Source organism: Psittacula echo (genome assembly GCF_963264785.1).
Source record: "Psittacula echo genome assembly, chromosome: 22".
Lineage (NCBI taxonomy): Eukaryota > Metazoa > Chordata > Aves > Psittaciformes > Psittacidae > Psittacula > Psittacula echo.
In genome coordinates, this window is record NC_137758.1 from 3,000,835 (window position 1) to 3,020,242 (window position 19,408).

The window sequence follows — 19,408 nt, forward strand, 5'->3', positions numbered from 1 at the left end:
GGGCCACGGTGCTGCCAAGGCTGCCACCGGCTCTGCCCTGGGTCCTGGGCCACCCCATCGCATGGCTGTGACGTTCCCCAGATGTCACCCCACGCATCTGCGATGCTGCTGCGCCTGCCCCAAGCTCTCCACCAACGCGTTTTGGCCGGGGCCTGTGACGGAGCCGGGGTTGCCGGGGAGATAAAACACAAACTCCCGGTGCTTTTTGTGCCTTTTCCCAACCCCAGCTGGAGCGGGAGCCGGGAACTCGCCTCCACCTCCAGCCATGCCGGCTGCCAGCAGCCGCTTTGTTCTCTGGAAATCCCCGGACTTCCCCCTGCTCCCGGCCATCCCGCTCTGCCTGCCGAGGGCAGCGGCTGCGTCTCCCATTCTCCCTTCCTCTGGACCCCGTCTGGCTGGGATGTCCCTGCTTGGGACACGGCTCCTGGTTGTGTGACGGTGGTGACGTTGCCCATGGGCTGTGGGTGCACGGGAGCCGCCGTCCGCCCTTGCCAAGGACTTTGCCCCGCTGCTTCCCGGCTGGATCCAGCTCAGGGTTTTCTGCCTTCCCTCCTGGCAAGGATCCCGTGGGACTCATAGGGTTGATGGAGAGCATTGATGGAAAGCACTGATGGAGAGTGTGTGCTTGTAGGAGCAGGGGTAAAGCCTGGCCATGGTGCTCACTGCCTGCAGCAGGCAGGCACTGTGGTTTGGGGTGCGGGTGCTGCTTGGCTGTGCTGGGTGCTGGAGCCTGGGTTTGTTAGCACAGAGGGATGCACTGGCTCCTGGCCCCATTCCTTACGGCCGTGGTGCCGGAAACGCTTGCTCAGCTGGATGGCGGGGCCGGGATTAGGGCAGGGATGAGTTTATGGAGGAGAACCGGCTGCTGGTCCCTGCATGGGGATGGGCTGGAGGAAAAGGGAGCTCTGGTTTGAGAGTGCCCGCTTTATTCCCGGAGTGCTGCAGATCTGGCAGCAACCGGGATTCCCAGGGCTGCCATCGGCTCCAATGAGCCCATGGCAGTGCCCAGCCAGGCACAGGGAGTTCCTTGCCACTGTTCATCCCGCATTTGCCTCCAGGGATGGAGAGCCAGAGCCGGAGGAGCAGCCTTGCTGCTGGCACATGTCCCCCGGCTGCAGTGGCTCCGCCAGACCCGCTCGTGCTGTGCCTGCAGAATTGAGGCTTTATTCCTTATTTTATTCCCTATTGCATCTTGAACACATCTTGCAACAGTCCCATGGGGCTGAGCCAAGCTCTCTGCACCCCCTGTGCTGTGTGGAGCAGCCCCAAGGGTGCAGGCTTCTGATCTATTCACGTATTATTATGCTTTTGTTCCTCACCGGGCTCCCTTTGCAAGAACTCAGCATTTGCACTTGCTTGTCTGACGGTGAATGTTCTCCCTGCAGGGTGCTGGGGTGACCCCACATCCCTTCCCATGGGTGCTGAGCGCTGCAATTAGCTGGGAGAAAAGGGGTTTCCAAGGGCTCCGCTCCGAGGAAAGGGATGTGGCTCGAGAGGAGAGGGAGAGGTGAAGAAAGGGATGGAAAAACAGAGGAAGGAGGCCAAGCACAGGGCGTGTTTGGCCGGTGGCCACCAGAGCCCCTTGCTTGGGAGCTGCCTGGATGCTGGCCCTGAGAACAGGGATAACACCTCCAGAGGGGTTTCACTGTTGGTTTGGGGGTGGTTACAGGCACCGTTTGCTCGTGCCGTGGTCCTGGGCTGGCAGAGCCCAACATCCCGGGGTTGGCCTCCCTGTGTCCCCCTGCTCTGCTTTGGATTTAGGGCTTGGCAGGCCCTGAGCTGCACCTCCCCTCCTCCTGCTCACAGCCGCCAGATAACAGCCCTGACGCCCCGGGGATGGCCGCGGCGCAGGGATGGTTCCCATTAGCTGATGTCTATTACATGCCGGCCGGGGGGCTTTGAGGGCTGCTTGGCTGCATCCACCTTACAAGATGGGATCTTGGCTGTCAGCTCCTGGAGAGCAACCCCCTGAGCTCAGCGGGCTTTTTCCAGCATCCTACTTTCCCCATGAGGATGGGTCGGGATGCAGCCAGCATCCTGCCCAGCAGCAGCACGCACCGGTGCTTTGCCCCACAGCATCCAGGGTGCACCAAGCATCCCTGGTGCTGGGAAATAGCTCCCTGCTTGTCCCCATTTCACCTTCTTCCCAGCTGGGTGGTGGTAATGCTCTCACACCCTCAGCTGCAGGGAGAGCAGATACAAAGCAGCTCAACCTCCTGCACCCAGTGCAGCTCCTGCTTACACTGCAGGGTGATGTGGGTGCATTTATTCCCTTCTCTTGCTCTTTACCTCGATGAAAAAGCAAGAGGAGGTTTAGAGGGTTTGTCTTTGATGCTTTTTCCCTGTGGAAAAGCACTGCTTTCTCCTCCACAGCCCTCCTGGGAGGTCCAGATGAGCCCCTTCATCCCTGAGCTGCTGCTCAGAGCCCTGCAGCGTATCTGCTCCATGGGCCGTGGAGGATCCATGTCCCTGCCCTCCCTCTCATATTAATGAGTGTGAAATAGCCCAGCTGGTGCATGGAGAACGGAGCCTGCTCCAGGCTTTATCTGAGCTGGGATAAAAGCTCCTGGTGCACCCCCCTGTGCCATTGGAATGACTGTGCCATTAGGGGTGATGCGGAGGATACTGCGGCTCCAGAACACCCGGGAGCAGCTTTTCCTGCTCCTGCCACACCGTTCCCAAGGCTGCCATCCCCAAAAGGGGCCACAGCTCTTCGGTTGGCAGCTCCTCTTCCTCTGTGGTGGGTGAGCATCAGCTTTGTCACAGAGCAGAAGGCTGCCACGTGCCTGCAGCCGTTGGGGGACCTTGATCCCCATCTGCTTCACTGCAGAGGGTGGCAGTGGCTGAGTGAGGAGCGGGTGAGTTGCTGCTGCCGGGACATGGGGACAAGCCAGTGCTGGTGGGTTTGACGGGGTAAACTGAGGCTGCTGCTGCCCGGTGGTGTGGTGGATCCATGCGTGGCTGGAGGCTAACAGTGTACCTGCAACAAGACCAGGAATGGCACTGCTCGGCTCCTGCATGCATGGAGAGCAGCTCTGTGCCCTAAAGGGGTGGATTTAGCTGGTTTGGGAGCAGTGATGCTGTTGGTTGGCACATCCCCCTTTAGGCACTGGAGCTGCTCTAAGGTGTCCCCAGAGCCGCCTTTTCTCCAGGCTGAACAAGCCCAGCTCTCTCAGCCTGGCTCCGTAGGAGAGACCTTAGAGCAGCTCTGGTGCCTAAAGGGGCTGCAGGAAACCTGGAGAGGGGCTTTGGACAAGGGCCTGTAGGGACAGGACAAGGGGAATGGCTTTAACCTGCCAGAGGGGAGACTGAGATGAGCTCTTAGGCAGAAGCTCTTGCCTGTGAGGGTGCTGAGGCGCTGGCCCAGGGTGCCCAGAGAAGCTGTGGCTGCCCCATCCCTGGCAGTGTTCAAGGCCAGGTTGGACACAGGGGCTTGGAGCAAGCTGCTCCAGTGGAAGGGGTCCCTGCCTGTGGCAGGGGTTGGAGCTGGATGAGCTTTAAGGTCCCTTCCAACACAAACCAGTCTGGGACTCTATGATCCTCTGCCCATGCTGGGGTTGTGATTCCCATCCCTGGCTGCTTTTCACCACCCTTCTGTCAGAGACCACTTGTGCCAGCTGAGGAGCAGTGGGAGCATCCCTGAGCCGGACCCTGGTGCTGGCCCAGCTGAGACAGGGCTGGTTTCCATGATGCAGTGGCTGGGAGAGGCCAGGCAGCACCGCGGGTGAGCTGTGTCCCAAGGTGGTCCGGGGGCTGCTGATGGAGCAGGGATGTGCTGTGATGCAGCCCAGCTGGCTCTGCGTGCTCCGCTTCCTTCTTTGGAGGTTTCTTTGAATTGTCAGCGCTGCCTTTCCCCCTCCCTCCCTCCTTCCATCCCTCCCTCTTTCCCTCGGCATTATCCTAACAGCCCTGATGTATCTGCATTCGCTTTCCCAAGTGCCGTGCCCATTCGGAGGGTGGGTCACCCCTATCCTGCTCCTCCCCACTCTCGTCCTGCCGGTGTGTGAAGGGCTCCCCGGGCTTTTGGGGGTGCTGAAGGGTTTGTTGGTGAATACCCTGTGTGGTGCCACCCCCCCTGCTTGTTCGGTGCTTGCTCCCATCCCGCTTCCCGGGATTTTCTCTTGGCGTGACCTGTGGAAGAGGCAGCAGCGCGGAAGGGGAGGGGGGGATGAGGATGGTTTGGGGACAGCAGCAGGGGGAAGGGATGCAGGCGGTGAATCCAGGGCAGCGACAGAGCTCATCTCAGCGCGGCTGCCTCATCGCTCTGACATCCCCCCTCCGTGCACTGCTGCCCTACGGGGTGGGGGGCCCGGCCGCTCCCCAGTCCTGCCCCATCCATCCCTCCCTCCATCCCTGGCTGCTGCTCCCTGGCTCCGCACCTGAGCTGGGGGAGGCGGCGAGCGCCGCGCTGCCCTTCGCTTCTCCTCTGCGCGGGGACGCGAGCGGGAGCTGCTTGTCCCCATCGCTGCCGCACGCTGCGGGCTCGCCGGCCCCGGCCGCACCGGAGCTCCCAGCACCAATGCCAGCAGCGCAGGGCTCGAGGGGGGGGCACCGGGATAACCGGGAGAGGACAGTGAGACCCTTCGCTCGCTGACAGCATCCCCGTGTGGGGCTGGTGTCCCCATGGCATGAGCCATCACCTCGGAGCGTGCTGGTGGCACACAGTGTGCCCACCGCGGCCATGCCGGGAGCCGGGAGCCGGCGCTGAGCTGGGAGGGCCCTTGGCATCATGCTGAAGTTCCGGGCAGACCGGAGGGTGAGGTAGGAGCATGGGGGTGCTGTGGGCAGGCGGTGGTGGGGGACCCTCAGCCCCGGGCAGTGGCTGCTGCATTGCAGTGCTTGGGAGGTGATGGGATCTCGGGAGTTTCTGGAGCGGGGTCAGCCCGAGGAGATGTGTTGAGGGTGCTTCCCGGCTTGTTGCTGGGGTCTTCCCGTATCTGGGGCTGGAGAGAGGCTTGGGGTGGGTGGCAGGAGCAGCAGCGGGGGGTATGGAGCAGGGTGGGTGTCCAGGGAAAGAGTGGGACCAGAAACCTGCTGCGGTGCAGGGTGATGGGGGGGATGTCCCTGGCTGGGGGTCAGGCACGCTGGAGGGTCCTGGCAGCCCCCACTTTCCAGGGCTGGTGTGGTCGGGGTGCTGCTCGCTTGGCATTTGCATGGTCCCTGTGTATAAGCACTGGGGAGGGCCTGCATCCTGCCCCATACCACTGTGGTGCATCCATCCAAAGTCACTTGCGGGGGGTAAATGGCTCCAGCCCTGGGTGGCAGAACCCCCTTTTCTGCTGTGGAGGCATGGATTGGGCAGGCTGTTCCCATGGATCACTCGTGTCCGTCATGGCACTGGCTGGTGCTCAGGGGGGATTTTGGGGTGCGAGCGCTGCCCCTCTTTTCAGGGTGCACACACATTGCCCAGGTTCTTATGGTGACCCCAAGTGACGGGGAGGAGAGCAGCTCCACGTCAGGGTGCAGGATGCGACCTGCAAGGGGGAGCAGCTCCCAGCAGGGCTCTTTTGGGTACAAAGTGGTTAATGTCTCCAGAGCCTGGCTGGAGCCCAGGTCGGGGTGAAGCGTGTGTGGATGGGATAGTCTTGGCAACTGCATTTCCTTGCTCAAACTTCCCTTGTGGTGCTGACGGGGAGCGGATCAGCAGCGTGCCGAGCCGATGGCGTGTTGGCTTCACGGGTGGTCAGGGGCACCCATGTCCTGGCATCCTTTGGAATGTCACGGGGTGCAATGCAAACATCCCTGGATGGAGCCCTGAACCCTTTGCTCCTGACACAGCTCCAGCAGCGAGGCCCCAGGAGGGTTTCTCATCCTGGTGCCGGGGTGCCTGGCGATACCGGCTCTGCGGGATGGGGCAGGGACATGGCAAACGCTGCCAGCCGAGCCCGGAGCCGTGTCTTGCTCCTCCCTGTGAGCCTGGAACCACTGGGGAGCCCAGCACCACCGGCTACAGCCGCCTTTGGGTGCACCCCCAGTCACCAAAGCAGCACAGGGGCAGAGCCGGGGCTGATCCAGCTCGTGGTGGTGGGTCCTGGGCTGATGTGTGGGGTCTGTGGTGCACAGTCTGGAGGGGTTTGGCAAATAGCTCTAAAAGCATAGAGCCAAAGGGGAGGATGTGATGATGGAGATGTTGCTGCAGGTACATCCCAGGATGGACCATCGCTGCTGCTGCAGTGGCTTGTGAGTGGGGTTTATGGTGATGTTTATGGTGTTCAGCAGAAGTATGGAGGGCTTTGCCACCAGAGACCTTGTTTTGGCCTGCTGGGAAGTGCTGATGGGATGCATTGAACAGATCTGAAGTGGGGGCTTAGTGAGGGCATGGGAGGGTGATGCTCGGAGCAGAGCACAGGGAGCCAGCCCTGGTGCTGGTGTGAAGCATTGCTATCAGCACAGCCAATGTAGTGCTACAGGCAAAGCAGGGACACAGGAACAATAACCACAGCCCCCCCCGCTGTCTCCACAGCCACAATGAAAGGCGGAACACGTTCCTGCACCCAGTGACGGGACAGGTCCCCGAGGACACCTCCAGACTTGACCCCCAAAAGTAGGTTGGCTCCAGCTCCTCCGGGTTTAGGGCCTGCGAGTGGGGAGTGATGGGGAACCAAGGTGGGGTGGAGGTGGGCTCTGCTGACCCAGCTCTCCTGTGCCGCAGACCCACCTCGGACATGTCCAGCAAAGCGGGGAGCAAGCGAGCGGCGCCCGTCACCAGCGAGCCCCAAAACCACACCATGGTGGCCGAGGGGCCCCCGGAGCGCCCCGGAGGCCGGGTGGGTGCCCGGGGCCGTGCAGCACGTCCGGGAGCAACGGAGACGGGGAGCAGGGGCCCCCCGATGGGACTGAGCAGCTCCTCTGCCCCTCTGCAGGCATCGCGCTCCTCCCGCAAGGGCATCGCCTTCGGGAAGCGCTCCAATTCCATGAAGAGGAACCCCAATGCCGCTGTCACCAAAAGCGGGTGGCTCTACAAGCAGGTACCTGAGCCCCCACCCTGCTGGGTGCCCCCCCAAAGCCGTGCTGCCCCTTTCCTGGGCACCCGCACTCACGGTCCCTCTCTCGCAGGCCAGCTCGGGTGTGAAGCAGTGGAACAAGCGCTGGTTCGTGCTGGTGGATCGCTGCCTCTTCTACTATAAAGGTACAGCAATGCAGAGCCGGGTGCTTCAGGGCAAACCTGGGCTGTTGCAGTCTTCCAGTGCCTAAAGGTGCTCCAGGAAACCTGGAGAGGGGCTTGGGACAAGGGCCCGTAGGAACAGGCCAAGGGGAATGGCTTTAAACTGCCAGAGGGGAGACTGAGATGAGCTCTTAGGCAGAAGCTCTTCCCTGTGAGGGTGCTGAGGCGCTGGCCCAGGGTGCCCAGAGAAGCTGTGGCTGCCCCATCCCTGGCAGTGTTCAAGGCCAGGTTGGACACAGGGGCTTGGAGCAAGCTGCTCCAGTGGAAGGGGTCCCTGCCATGGCAGGGGTTGGAGCTGGATGAGCTTTAAGCTCCCATCCAACCCAAACCATTCCATGATTCCATTACCAGCCCCAGAGCAGGATTTGCCACCATGGGCAAAGGGGTCCAGAGGGCTCAGCCCAGCGGGGAGCAGTGCCCATGCCCAGCACCCCTTTGTGCCGGCGTTTGCCACACTGGGGACCAGAGGGGTTAAAGCAGGCGCCTTCCCTGGCTCCCTGTCAGCTCAGCCCTGGCAGCGAAGTGAAGAGGAGGGCGAGCATGAATAATTGAGCAGCCTGTTGTGCGGGAGCCACGAGAGCAACAGGCAGGCAGCGCTTTCCCACAGGTTTGCCCTGCCTGTGTGCAGCAGCGATGGGTCCGCGTCCTCGCTGCAGCTCGTGGGGCTCTGCCGTGGGGTGGACGGGGTCCCCATCCCCTCCGTGTGTGTAACCCCTGCCTTTGCCCACCAGACGAGAAGGAGGAGAGCATCCTGGGCAGCATCCCGCTCCTCAGCTTCCGCGTGGCAGCCGTGCAGCCCTCGGACAACATCAGCAGGAAGCACACGTTCAAGGTCAGCGCTGGGTTGTGCTGGGGCTTGCAGGGGATGGGGGTGATGCTCACAGGGTCCCCATTGCTCCTTTTCTTGCTTGGTGGTGGGGCATGGGGCAAGCTGGGGAGAGGGTGACTGCAGTAACCCCAGCGGTACCCTGGGTGCTGTGTGGATGTGCCTTGTGCTGGGGAAACTGAGGCACGCGTGGGGCAAGGGCATCACCCCCCGGGCCTGAGCTGTACCTGGAAGCTGGGTGCTCACCAGCAATGCTCTCATCTCTCTTCCTGCCCCACTTCCCCTTCCACATCCCGCTGCCAGCCAGCCTGGCATCACTCCGGGGCCAGACACAGGGAGGGAGCCCCAGCTCTTTTAGCCTGCTTTGAGTGGCATGAGAAGGAAAAGGGGTGTTTAATTGCAAAGGAATAGCCCCTAATGAGTCTCTGCTCATCTTCCTGTGCTGTTGTGGGTGTTGGAGGGGAAGCAGAGAGCAGCTGCTGCAGCACCCATCCCTCAGAGCGGGGTCTGAGCTTCCCTTGCTCTTGTGCACCTTCAGCATCACTGTGCACCTTCCCCAGCACAACTGGTGCCCATGGCCATGGGTGATGCTGGCACTCGCTTGTTGATTGATCAGTGCATGGGCTGGCTTGTGCTCATGTGCAGTAGTGCAAAAACCTTCCTGCCCACATAGGGGGGTGCAGAGAGAGGGCCCTGGAGGTGCCAAAATGTGCCTCCTTGCCTTAAAGCCAGGTCGGATGGGGCTTGGAGCAGCCAGGTCTAGTGGAAGGTGTCCCTGGTTGGGTCTGGATGAGCTTTAAGGTCCTTCCCAACCCCAATCATTCTCTGATCTTATGACACTGGTGGGGAAAGAGCCTTGTGAAGCTGCTGCCCACGAGGCACGTTCCTGCCTCTCCATCTGCACATGAGGGGTTTGGGATGGTTGTGCCCAGAGGAGGGTCCCGATGGCCGGGGGAGGTTGGTGCCGCAGCACCCACCACGCTGCAGCTTGACCCCGTGTCTGTGTTTCCTCCTCCTCCTCCTCTCTCCGCGGGTGAGGATCCCCGGACAGGAGGTCCCTCTTCGTGCCCGTCCACCACGCCAGCACCCAGCCATCACCTAGGTAGTACCTTCTTGTGTTTCTGATGCATGTGGAGGGCGAGGGACCGCAGGCTGCTGCATGCTCTGCTCGCACTAATCCGGGGGGAAATCGCTTTGGACTGGGGCTCTGCTCTGGCTGCAGAGGAGGCTGAGTGCTCTGGGCAAGGTGGAACCCAAGCGATGTGTTTAATCACACCCCCAGTTTTGAGTTTGATTGTATTCTTCTAAGGGATTGAGCTCCTGAAAGGTGTTCAGGGGCAAAACCTCCTGCTTCCTCCTTTTCCTTCCTCCCTTCCCTTTCCAAAAGGGACAAGCTAGAAGGTTTGATCAGGCCTTACATAGTCAGACCTGCCTGGCAGCACCTTCCAGGTACAGGGTGGGCACTGACCTCTTGGACTAAAAGCAAACCTTTTTCCCCCAAAGCTGTTGTCTGGAGGCCAAGAATCTGCCTTCCCCCTAACCCTGCATGTGTGAGAATGCTCTCACTGAGGCACGGACCCTTTGCCCACCCTGAAGAGACCTGCTCAGTGCTGGGGTGCAGCAACCTCTTGGCTATTCCCAAGGGATCACGGCCCCAAGGGATCCCCCGTGAGGAGATAAGAGCTGGTGCTGGTTCTTCCTCCCATTTGGTGCCAGTGAGGATGCACGTGGCTTGGGCAGGGGGGTAGGACCATGGCTTCTCCTGCAGAGCAGGACAGTGCAGGGGTGGAAACGGGGCTCTCACCCTCCTGTGTCTCTCCCCACTTCTCTGCCTCCCTGCAGGTGACGGTGTGCTGGGTGGAGGAGATGCCGGCGAGTAACGGGCAGTCCCTGTCTCCCCAGGCCGAGCACGCTGGCATCCGGACCTACTTCTTCAGCGCCGAGAACACGGAGGAGCAGGAATCCTGGATCCAAGCCATGGGCGAAGCCGCCCGGGTGCAGATCCCCCCGACACAGAGGTCAGCACCCACCATCTCCCCATTGTCCCTGCCCCCTGGTACCCCAGTGGTGGAGCACCGTGGCCGAGGAGCATGAGGGTCCCTCTGTAGAATGGAGCTGGGGGAGAATTGGCCCCCCCAAACTTGAGGGAGGGACAAGATGCCACCGTGTGGGCATTGCAAAGGGGAGGTAATGCTCTCTCCTGTCGTGGCACCCGCAGACACGAGAAGCCAGACTCTGAGAACATCCCCCCCAGCAAACACCACCACCACCACCACAACACCTCCCACCGCGAGCACCCCAAAGCTGACCCCGACGCCAAGACCCGGGGCGAAGGCGACGGCCGCGGTTCGGAGAAGATGGAGAGGAAGCCAGAAAGGATGGAGAGCAAGAAGGAGCCTTTGGCCAAAGCCAACGGCATCGCGGGGCCGGAGATGCCCTCGGAGCCAGGCAGCCCTTATCCCGAAGGGCCGCGGGTGCCGGCGGAGCGGCCGCTGCAGCCCAATGGCTGGTTGTACCCGTCCCCCAGCCGCCCCGGCAGCACCGCCTTCCCCCCCGGTGACGGGGACAGCGCGGCCCCGCGCCGCAGCATTGCTCCCCGCACCAACCATGAGAAGCTGGCGCAGCGCAAGAGCTCCATGACGCAGCTGCAGCAATGGGTGAACTCACGCCGTGGGGCTGTGCCCCCTGAGGAGCTGAGGAGGTGAGGGCAGAGCAGGGGGGGGTCCTGGTCCTTTTGTCCCTGGGGATGCTCTGAGGATGGGTTTCCCTTTCCTATCTCCTTTCTGAGCCCTGCTCGGGTCAGAAAATCTCCTTTCTGGGCTGGCCCCATGGACAGGTTTGAGTTGGGGGGGACACCCCAAAAAGACAAGTAAAGGGGATTTTGGAGGGGATGCCATCGTTGTATCCCTGGGAGCAGGGATGCCGCAGAGTCTCTGTGGAGGGATGCCAGGAGGGGAGGCCACCGTAGGGTCTCTTGGAGAAGGGACGCTACCATAGGGTCCCTTTGAGAAGGGATGCTGCCACATGGTCCATGGGAAGAGGTATGATAGGAGGGATGCCACCACAGGGTCCCTGGGAGGAGGGATGCTACCAAAGGGTTCCTGGGAGGAGTGATGCCAGCCAGCCAGCTCTACAAGAGCTGGCATCACAGCTGCCTGCTCTAAGGCTCTCCTTGCCCACTGGGACCCCCATCTTCAGAGTGAGGGGCCTGACACCAGCCTGTCTCTCACCGCTCTCTTCCCTTCTCCAGCCCCACCAGGTTTTACCCTGTGTCTCGCCGGGTACCGGACTACTATTCCCCCTACTCACCGCAGTACCCCGAGGACTATCAGTACTATCCCCCCGGCGTGCGCCCCGACAGCATCTGCTCCATGCCAGCCTATGAGCGGGTGAGCCCACCCTGGGCGCTGGAGGACAAGCGCCATTCCTTCCGCAACGGGGGCACCTACCAGCTCCGCGACTGGAAGGAGCATCCCGGCTTCGGCCGCCAGGATGTCCCGCTCTGGTTGCCCGGGCCCGGGAGGCAGCCGCCCTACCTGGATGAGGTGGATGCAGCCTCGGGCTCGCTGCGGCGCATGTCCCTGCAGCCCCGCTCCCACTCCGTGCCCCGCTCGCCCAGCCAGGGCTCCTACACCCGGGCACGGGTTTACTCGCCGGTGCGCTCGCCCAGTGCCCGCTTTGAGCGGCTGCCGCCCCGGGGAGAGGAGATTTACGCTGACCCCACCACCTTCATGATGAGGAGATCCATCAGTTCTCCAAAGGTAAATGCCCGTCAGTGATTGGGATGCATGGGGCTGGAGGGGGACCCTTGCTGGGGATGTGAGGGCAGGGATGCTGCAGTACCGCTTGTCCTCTCTGCATGCAGAACAGGGGAAACGGGAAGTTCAGGTTGGATATAAGGAGGAAGTTCTTTACTGTGAGGGTGGTGAGGCACTGGAATGGGTTGCCTAAGGAAGCTGGGAATGCTCCATCCCTGGCAGTGTTCAAGGCCAGGTTGAATGGAATCTTGGCTGACATGGTTTAGTGTGAGGTGCCCCTGCCCATGGCAGCAGGGTTGGAACTGAATGGTCTTAAGGTCCTTTCCAACCCGAACCATTCCATGATTCTATGGACTGCCTTCCTCAAAATGCCACCAAGTCATAGAATCAGAATGGTTTGGGTCTGAAAGGGTCTTATGATCATCTGGTTCCAAACCCCCTGCCATGGGCAGGGATAAGTCCATGGCTTGCAGCATGGCTTTAGGTGTCCCCTTGGCATCCTGCATCCAGGCTGTGGTTGTTCCCTCCTGGCTGCTCTTGTGAGCCTGATGGGATGCTCAAGGCCACCATAAGTGATGCACTCCCAAGGAGGGAGCTCTGGTGTCCTTGTCTCTCTGCTCTGTGCCCCAAAGCCAGGCCTGATCCTGCTGCAGGGCTGGGGTCTGCCTTTGCCTTTGCTTTGTGGCCGCTCACACACCTCTCTCACATCTCTGGGTTGGGGGGGTCTCCTCTCTCCTCAGTATGACTATCTGGGGGACAGACGGCCCATCCCTGCGGGAATGTACCCGTACCACTACCCAGCATCACCCACCATCCACGACAAGATGGTACGTACGGTGCTGGGGCTGAGGGGCTGCGACCGGGGGGCTCAGGGTCCCTTGGGGATGTGGGGTTGGCCTGGGGGGTCCTGGCTCAGGTGGTTGTGGGCAGGTGGGGACCACAGGTCCTTCTGCTGTTGTCTCTGCTCCCTCCCTGCCATCCCCAAAGGAAATCCTTATGGAAAGGCCCCGGTTCCTACCCTGCATCCCCCAGGTCATGGGGGATCCCTGTATCCCCTGCGCTACTGGGCCAAGGTGGTCCCTGGCTGATGCTGGCGCACACCCTGCACCTCTCCCCCTCTTCATTCCTCAATTCTGGATACAGCTGCTGCTTTGCATCGTGTTTTCCCATTGGAGCTGGTGGGGTGAGACCAGGATGTCCCCCCCACACACAGAGCACAGTCCCAAAGCTGTGGGGCAGGACAGGTTGTTGGAGGAGGGAGAAGCACGAGCTACCATAAGCCACCCATGCTGCCATCCATCCTCACTAGCCAGGGACACAGGGAAAGGGCCATGCGGGAGGAGAGCAGGTCTCCTGCAGGGCCCATCCACAGGGACACTTCTCACTTCCCTGGCCAAGAGGTCTCCACATCTCCGTAGCCTTCACCTAACCGCTTTGCTTCTTCTTTTATATGTTTTGTGTGTTGTTTCTTGCCGCGTGCCTGCTGGCTCCTGGTAGGATGAACTTTTAGACCTTCAGTTGCAAAGAAACCTAGAGTATTTGGACCAGCAGGTAGGCAGAGCTGGCTGCGAGCCTCACGCTGCTTACGTCCCCGTGTGCCCTGTCCCCAGCGGCATCCCCCTCCCTCCCAGCGCAGCATCTCTTCCCCTAACATCCATCCTCACCCTTCTTGGCATTAAAGCAGCACAAGTTGTCTTTGGTTTGCTTCTTCCATCCCTCCCGTCTGTAGGGTTTGCTCATGGCTTGGTGGAAAACCCCCCTGATGATGTCTCCTGTGTGGGGTGCTGGAGCCCATGAGGGCTCTGGGGGGAGCTGGGGCAGGTTCCGACATGGATTTGGGGAGTACAGGGGGAGGCAGCCTGCTCTAAACCCCCCCTGCACCATGCAGGGCTTGGGGTGGTGCAGGACACCAGTGCACGGTGCTGGATGCTGTGTTTTGGGGACACGCTGGCCTTGTTCCCCAAGGGCAGGCTGGATGGGGCTTGGAGCAAGCTGCTCTAGTGGAAGGTGTCCCTGCTCGTGGCAGGGGTTGGAGCTGGATGAGCTTTAAGGTCCCTTCCGACACAAACCATTCCATGGTTCTCTGATTCCTCCTCAGAGGTGAGAGGCTTGATGCAGGGTGGGTGTGAGACACTCGCTGGGACCGATACCAGAGCAGCAGCTCTCTGGTTTCTGCATGCCAGGGGGTGTTTGGATGAAAGCTGTGAACTGACTTCATCCCAGGAAGCAGGGATGGGAGCAAATCCAGCTGGGGACTGCTGGGGTGGGAGCTGCAGGCACCGGATGAAGTTGAAAGCTGCGGATAGAAGCCATCAGCAGTACTGCCTGCAAAAGCCAGGCTGGCACTGAGGGAGCTGCTCCAGAGACAATCCCATTAGTCTGCAAATCCCCATCGGTGTGGTAATCGTTGGGATCTGTGTCTGCCGTGGAGCAGAGCCAGGGACAGGCAGGAGCTCTGGCCGGAATGGAAGCGCTCTGGTTGTGTCGCAGCAGCAAGGCTGCCTCTCCAAGGCTCTTTAAACCACTCCTGATAAAGGCTTTGCATCTCCTCCTCCTCTCCTGCTGACCTCTGGGGACACTGATTGGGAGTGACACTGTCAAGTAGCTCTTTTCAAACAGCTCGCTGCTTTGGTTTCTTTCTCCTTGCTTGTCAAGTCATAGGGATGCTGCTCAGCAGCACCCACCTTGCTGACCAGTTGAGGTGTTGGTCCCTGAGCTTAAACACCCATCACCAGGACCTCGAGGGTCCTATCCATGGGGTGCGAGGGGCTTCAATCACTGCAGGCGAAGGCAATGATGCAGCTCCATTGTGCAGCACCGAGGGATGCTGCAGCCACAGCTCGCCTGTGCTTCAAGTGGGATCATCACAGCCCTGAGCACAGGGCACGGAGCTGTTTGTCAGGGCAGGAGCAGGGCCCGTCTGTCTGTCTGTGTGTTGGGACCACACCGCACCACAGGTCTGGTGTCTCTGTGCAAGCTTGTGTCTGTGTGTGCAGTTTGCTGCTGCCCAGCTCGGAGCTGGTGCGGCTTTATCTGTGTTTTCCCTTCAACAACGCTTTCAGGGCGTGCAACCAAGCCCAGGATGTTCTGCAGTGCCCAGAACGGAGCAGCAGCAACCCTGGGGCAGCCACCATCATGTGGTTGAGGCTCTGGGGCATCTCTTGGAGGTGGCATCTTGCCCTGAGGGCTCCCGATCTGAGCCGCCTCGCTGCTCCACCAGCACTGGGCGCATCTCTGCTGACCTCTGATCTCTCCTTCCCTGTCTGCCGCAGATGAGCGAGAGCGAAACCCTCATCAGTATGGTGAACAGGATGGTGGAGACCTCCTCCCCTAGGGCTCAGCTCTACATGCAAGTAAGCCTCCGGCCACTGGGCCGTGCATGGCAGCCACACAGCCGCGCTCCATCCCCGAGGTCACCTCCTGCCATGCCCACTCATGCAGGCTCCAGCATCCATGCGGCTGCGGTACATCACGCTATTGGGGTACCTGCTGGTCCATCACAGGCTTTGCTAATCCATCCATGAGCCATTAAAAGCTGGTAAATCCTTGTGCTAAGAGCACAAGGTGGGGATGCAGCAGTCCTGAGCTCTCATCCTCATTTGGACTTGGGTGCTGCGCTTGCCCTCAGTTTGTTGTCGCGTGTGGATAAGGCAGGAAGATGTGGGATGACTTAAAGACAGGAATCCAAAGCTGTTAAACCAAAGCTGTAGCTCCTGTAGCAGGGAGAGGAAACAACCTTTTCCCTGCTGAGGCTCTGGCTCATTGTATTCCCCAGCCCCGTGAGGGCTGCAGGGATGTCCCTGCTGATGTTGGGCTGCAGCTCCAAGCACAGGAAGGTTGGGAACGTGTCTCTGGGTTGCTGCAATCTGCAGCTCGTGATGCTGCTAGCCCCATGGGGCCCCAGTGTACTGCCCAGGGCATCTCCTAGATGGGTGACTGCTGGGGTTTTCAGTGTGGGGAAATTGCCTGTTTCCATCTGCTGTGCACAGGGATGTGCTGGAGGGTGAAGCTGGAGATGCTGAGATGCTCTGGCTGGCCCAGCTCCCTGCCTGGAGGCAGCAGATCCCAATCCACCAGGCTCTGCCTCCAGCCCCACTCGGCATTTCCCAGGCTCAGGTCTATTTGCATCATCCTGTAGCTTGGCTCTAAAGCAGCATCTTGCTTTCTAGCAATAATAATCCCCTTCCTTCTACCTTAATGCCTTTCATCTCAAGATCTTGGAGGCATTTAATTGTTGAGGTCCCATTAGTAATTTAGATTTCCAGGAAAGGCAAATGACTCACAGGGAAGCCGGATGGTAAACAGGCCCTGGTGCAGCTGCTGGTTTATTGGTGTTCGTACTCTGCGAGGTGGGATTACAGCTTCACCTCTCTGCCTTTGTTTCCCTGCCTCTGGAATGGTGGCGTGTACACATGAGCAGTTAATGGGTCATGAGGCATCTCTAACTCGACTCTTGGCATCCCATGGGTAGGTTGTCTCTGGCTAATTCCCATTGCTCACTCAGCCGATGGGTTGGGAATGAGGAGGGAGGTTGTGTCTTCATCCGAGCATCCCGGCTGGCTCCAGCACCAGCATCCTGCACTGCCTGCAGCACCCGCTGCCTCCCAATGGATGCCTCCAGAGACTCAGCTCCTTGTTCTCTCCCTGCCCACAGGGATGGGGAAGCAGGGCTGGGAGCTGCCTCACCGCACTCTCTTCTTGCAGGTAACACCCTTCCCGGAGGCCTACAGGGAGACAGTGCACACCTACAAGATCAGCGAGCAAGACACCGATGTAAGAGCAAACATCCATCCTGCGCAGCCCCTTCTTCACCCCGTGCTTTTGCCCCTGTCTACTCTCCCCATAGAGATGCATCCTGGCTGAGCACATCCATTCCTGTGGGTGCATCCAACAACCGGGCTCTCATCCTCTCCTTCCTTTCTCTTTCCCTCCTGGCAGAAGCTGCTGGGGAAGCTCTGTGAGCAGAACAAGGTGCTGCGGGAGCAGGAGAGGCTGGTGCAGCAGCTCCGAGCAGAGAAGGTACGTGATGGGCAAGCTCAAGGGGCCACCTGGGTATGACCTGGCTGCACGGTGATGGTTGTGCCCTGCTGGCATCTTCATGGTGAGGAAGCAGCGTGTGCTGATCCCTGGGCACAGATCAGCTGGGATGTTTCTGAGCTGAGGGAGGTCACAGAATCCCAGCCTGGTTTGGGTGGAAGGGACCTTAAAGCTCCTCCAGCTCCAACCCCTGCCACAGGCAGGGACCCCTTCCACTGAAGCAGCTTGCTCCAAGCCCCTGTGTCCAACCTGGCCTTGAACACTGCCAGGGATGGGGCAGCCACAGCTTCTCTGGGCACCCTGGGCCAGCGCCTCAGCACCCTCACAGGGAAGAGCTTCTGCCTAAGAGCTCATCTCAGTCTCCCCTCTGGCAGGTTCAAGCCATTCCCCTTGGCCTGTCCCTACAGGCCCTTGTCCAAAGCCCCTCTTCAGGTTTCCTGTAGCTCCTTTAGGCACTGGAGCTGCTCTAAGATCTCTCCTATGGAGCCAGGCTGAGAGAGCTGGGCTTGTTCAGCCTGGGCCCAATGCCCCGGCCATGCCACAGTCCTGGAGTCCCTGTGTGTTAATACGCTGTTGAGGACAGGACCCGTAGCTCCTGCACCAGCCCGGCTCTGAGAGCTGCATCTCCCATCTATTCCCCCAAGGAGAGCCTGGAGAGTGCCCTGATGGGGACGCACCAGGAGCTGGAGATGTTCGGGAGCCAACCCGCCTACCCGGAGAAGCTGCTGCACAAGAAGGAATCACTCCAGAACCAGCTCATCAATATCCGTGTGGAGCTGTCTCAGGCCAGCACGGTAACAGGCTCCTCCCCTGCTCCATCTCTGGATGTCCCCTGCCCTCTACCATCCCTTTTCTCCTCCTTCCCTGCTTGGGGGGTTCTGTTGGGTGCAGCATCCTCCTGCTTTCCCGGGTGCTCTCACTCTCAGAGCTGCTGCCAGCCATGGGATAATCCAGCCAAAACCCCTCTCACCAACCCATCTTCCCCCTTCCAGGCCCTGGCAAACAGCACTGCTGAGTACGAGAGCCTGGAGAGTGAGGTGTCCACCCTGCACGATGACCTCTGGGAGCAGCTCAACCTGGACATCCAGGTGAGTGAGTGGTGCCCACACCATCCCCATGGAGGTGGAAGCCCCCTATTTCCTTCCACTCTCTGCTCCCCACAAGGAGCCAATGTGCAAGTGGCTGCTCTATGCTCAGCCCTTGGTGTCCTGCTTTGGCCAGGGGGGCTGAGGAACCTCTGGATGCCATCGAGGGGCTGGGGTTAGTGCTCCCCATGCTGCTGGGGAGCAGAACTGTGGCTGTGCCTGCATCCATGTGTCCCATGGCCTGGGGCTGGGGGCTCGACAGCATCAGGACCCTCTCTGCCCACTGCCTTTCCTCCTCTGCAGAACGAGGTGCTGAACCGGCAGATCCAGAAGGAGATCTGGCGGATCCAGGATGTGATGGAGGGGCTGAGGAAGAACAACCCATCCCGCGGCACAGACACGGCCAAGCACAGAGGTGAGTGGGCTCCATCCCTTGCACTGCCCAAAACCCCGGTGCCATGAGGCAGACGGCAGCATCCACTTGGGCACATGGAGGCCCTGATGGGATGCCCTTATTCTCCGCAGTGGCCATGGGCCCCTCAGGGACGTACAGCTCCAACAGCCCCGCCAGCCCCCTGAGCTCCGCCAGCCTCACCAGCCCCCTCAGCCCCTTCTCCCTCGTCTCTGGCTCCCAGGGATCGCCCACCAAGCCAGGACCTGGTGAGGTGAGTGAGATGGGATGGCCCTTAGGTCCTGAGCCCTGGCTCCTGAGGGATGCGCAGGCACCAGGCAGAGACTGTGTCTGTGTTTCCTTATGGCTCTGCCTGGGGACACCCTTTCGGCCACATGCATGGGCTGTGGTGTCCCCCGGTGACATCTGGACCCGTGGTCCTTGCAGGGGCTGCGGCTGGGCTTTGCAGCCTTTGGCTTCAGGATCAGCTCCTGCTGCCACCACCGTCCCCTTTCACTGCCCTTGCTCAGGGCTCACCACCTCCTCACCTTCCTCCCTGTGAAGTTTAAGGGGGAATTTGGAACATCTGGGGGCTGCCAGCCCCATGCTCAGGAGCAGGAGATGGGAAGCACGGACCTCCCTGCATGGGGACAGGCAGCATGGAGCCGCGGGAGCTGCTCTCCCTCCTCAGCTCATTGCTTTGCTGTGTGTTGCCTGGATCTTTAACTCTCTCTTCCTCCCCGGCTCTCTCTTCTCTGCTCTCACGCCTCACGCTCCGCTCCACCCCAGGAACCAGGCCCGCCTCGACCTCCCCTCCCCAAGTCCTACGTGCCCCTGGAGTCTCCTCCGAGCATCCCTCCGCTCCCCAGCGAGAGCCGGCTCTGGCCCTACCCCACCTCCCCGTCCTGGCAGCAAGGCGGCGAGGCCAAGAGGGGACAGGTACCGACACCTCTCCAGAGCAGCGCCCGCATCCTCTTCCTCCCCGAGACATCGGGGCTGGGATGAGGCAGGCAATGGGGACGTCCCCGCTCCTGCCCTGGCAGGGGGACAGGGACAGTGTGGAGGTGACAGTTGGCATGGGGGTTGCAGCATGTGGCTGGTACCTGCCCTCTCCAAGGGGAGCGATGGGCAATGGCCCTCCTGTCC

The 19,408-nt window shown here is 60.7% G+C and overlaps 1 protein-coding gene across 1 annotated transcript in view; it reads left to right on the forward strand.

Annotated features, from left to right (window-relative positions):
- Window positions 1–19,408, forward strand: part of PLEKHA6 (pleckstrin homology domain containing A6) — a 43,593-nt gene that overhangs the window by 18,971 nt on the left and 5,214 nt on the right. Inside the window, exons 4-20 of the mRNA XM_080633131.1 lie at window positions 6,464–6,544; window positions 6,653–6,767; window positions 6,864–6,968; window positions 7,057–7,129; window positions 7,897–7,997; window positions 9,834–10,009; window positions 10,210–10,692; window positions 11,242–11,752; window positions 12,490–12,576; window positions 15,022–15,102; window positions 16,454–16,522; window positions 16,688–16,768; window positions 17,431–17,580; window positions 17,779–17,874; window positions 18,175–18,286; window positions 18,397–18,536; window positions 19,052–19,201. Coding sequence (XP_080489257.1) covers window positions 6,464–6,544; window positions 6,653–6,767; window positions 6,864–6,968; window positions 7,057–7,129; window positions 7,897–7,997; window positions 9,834–10,009; window positions 10,210–10,692; window positions 11,242–11,752; window positions 12,490–12,576; window positions 15,022–15,102; window positions 16,454–16,522; window positions 16,688–16,768; window positions 17,431–17,580; window positions 17,779–17,874; window positions 18,175–18,286; window positions 18,397–18,536; window positions 19,052–19,201 — 2,611 coding nt within the window. The remainder of the gene's footprint in view (window positions 1–6,463; window positions 6,545–6,652; window positions 6,768–6,863; window positions 6,969–7,056; window positions 7,130–7,896; window positions 7,998–9,833; window positions 10,010–10,209; window positions 10,693–11,241; window positions 11,753–12,489; window positions 12,577–15,021; window positions 15,103–16,453; window positions 16,523–16,687; window positions 16,769–17,430; window positions 17,581–17,778; window positions 17,875–18,174; window positions 18,287–18,396; window positions 18,537–19,051; window positions 19,202–19,408) is intronic.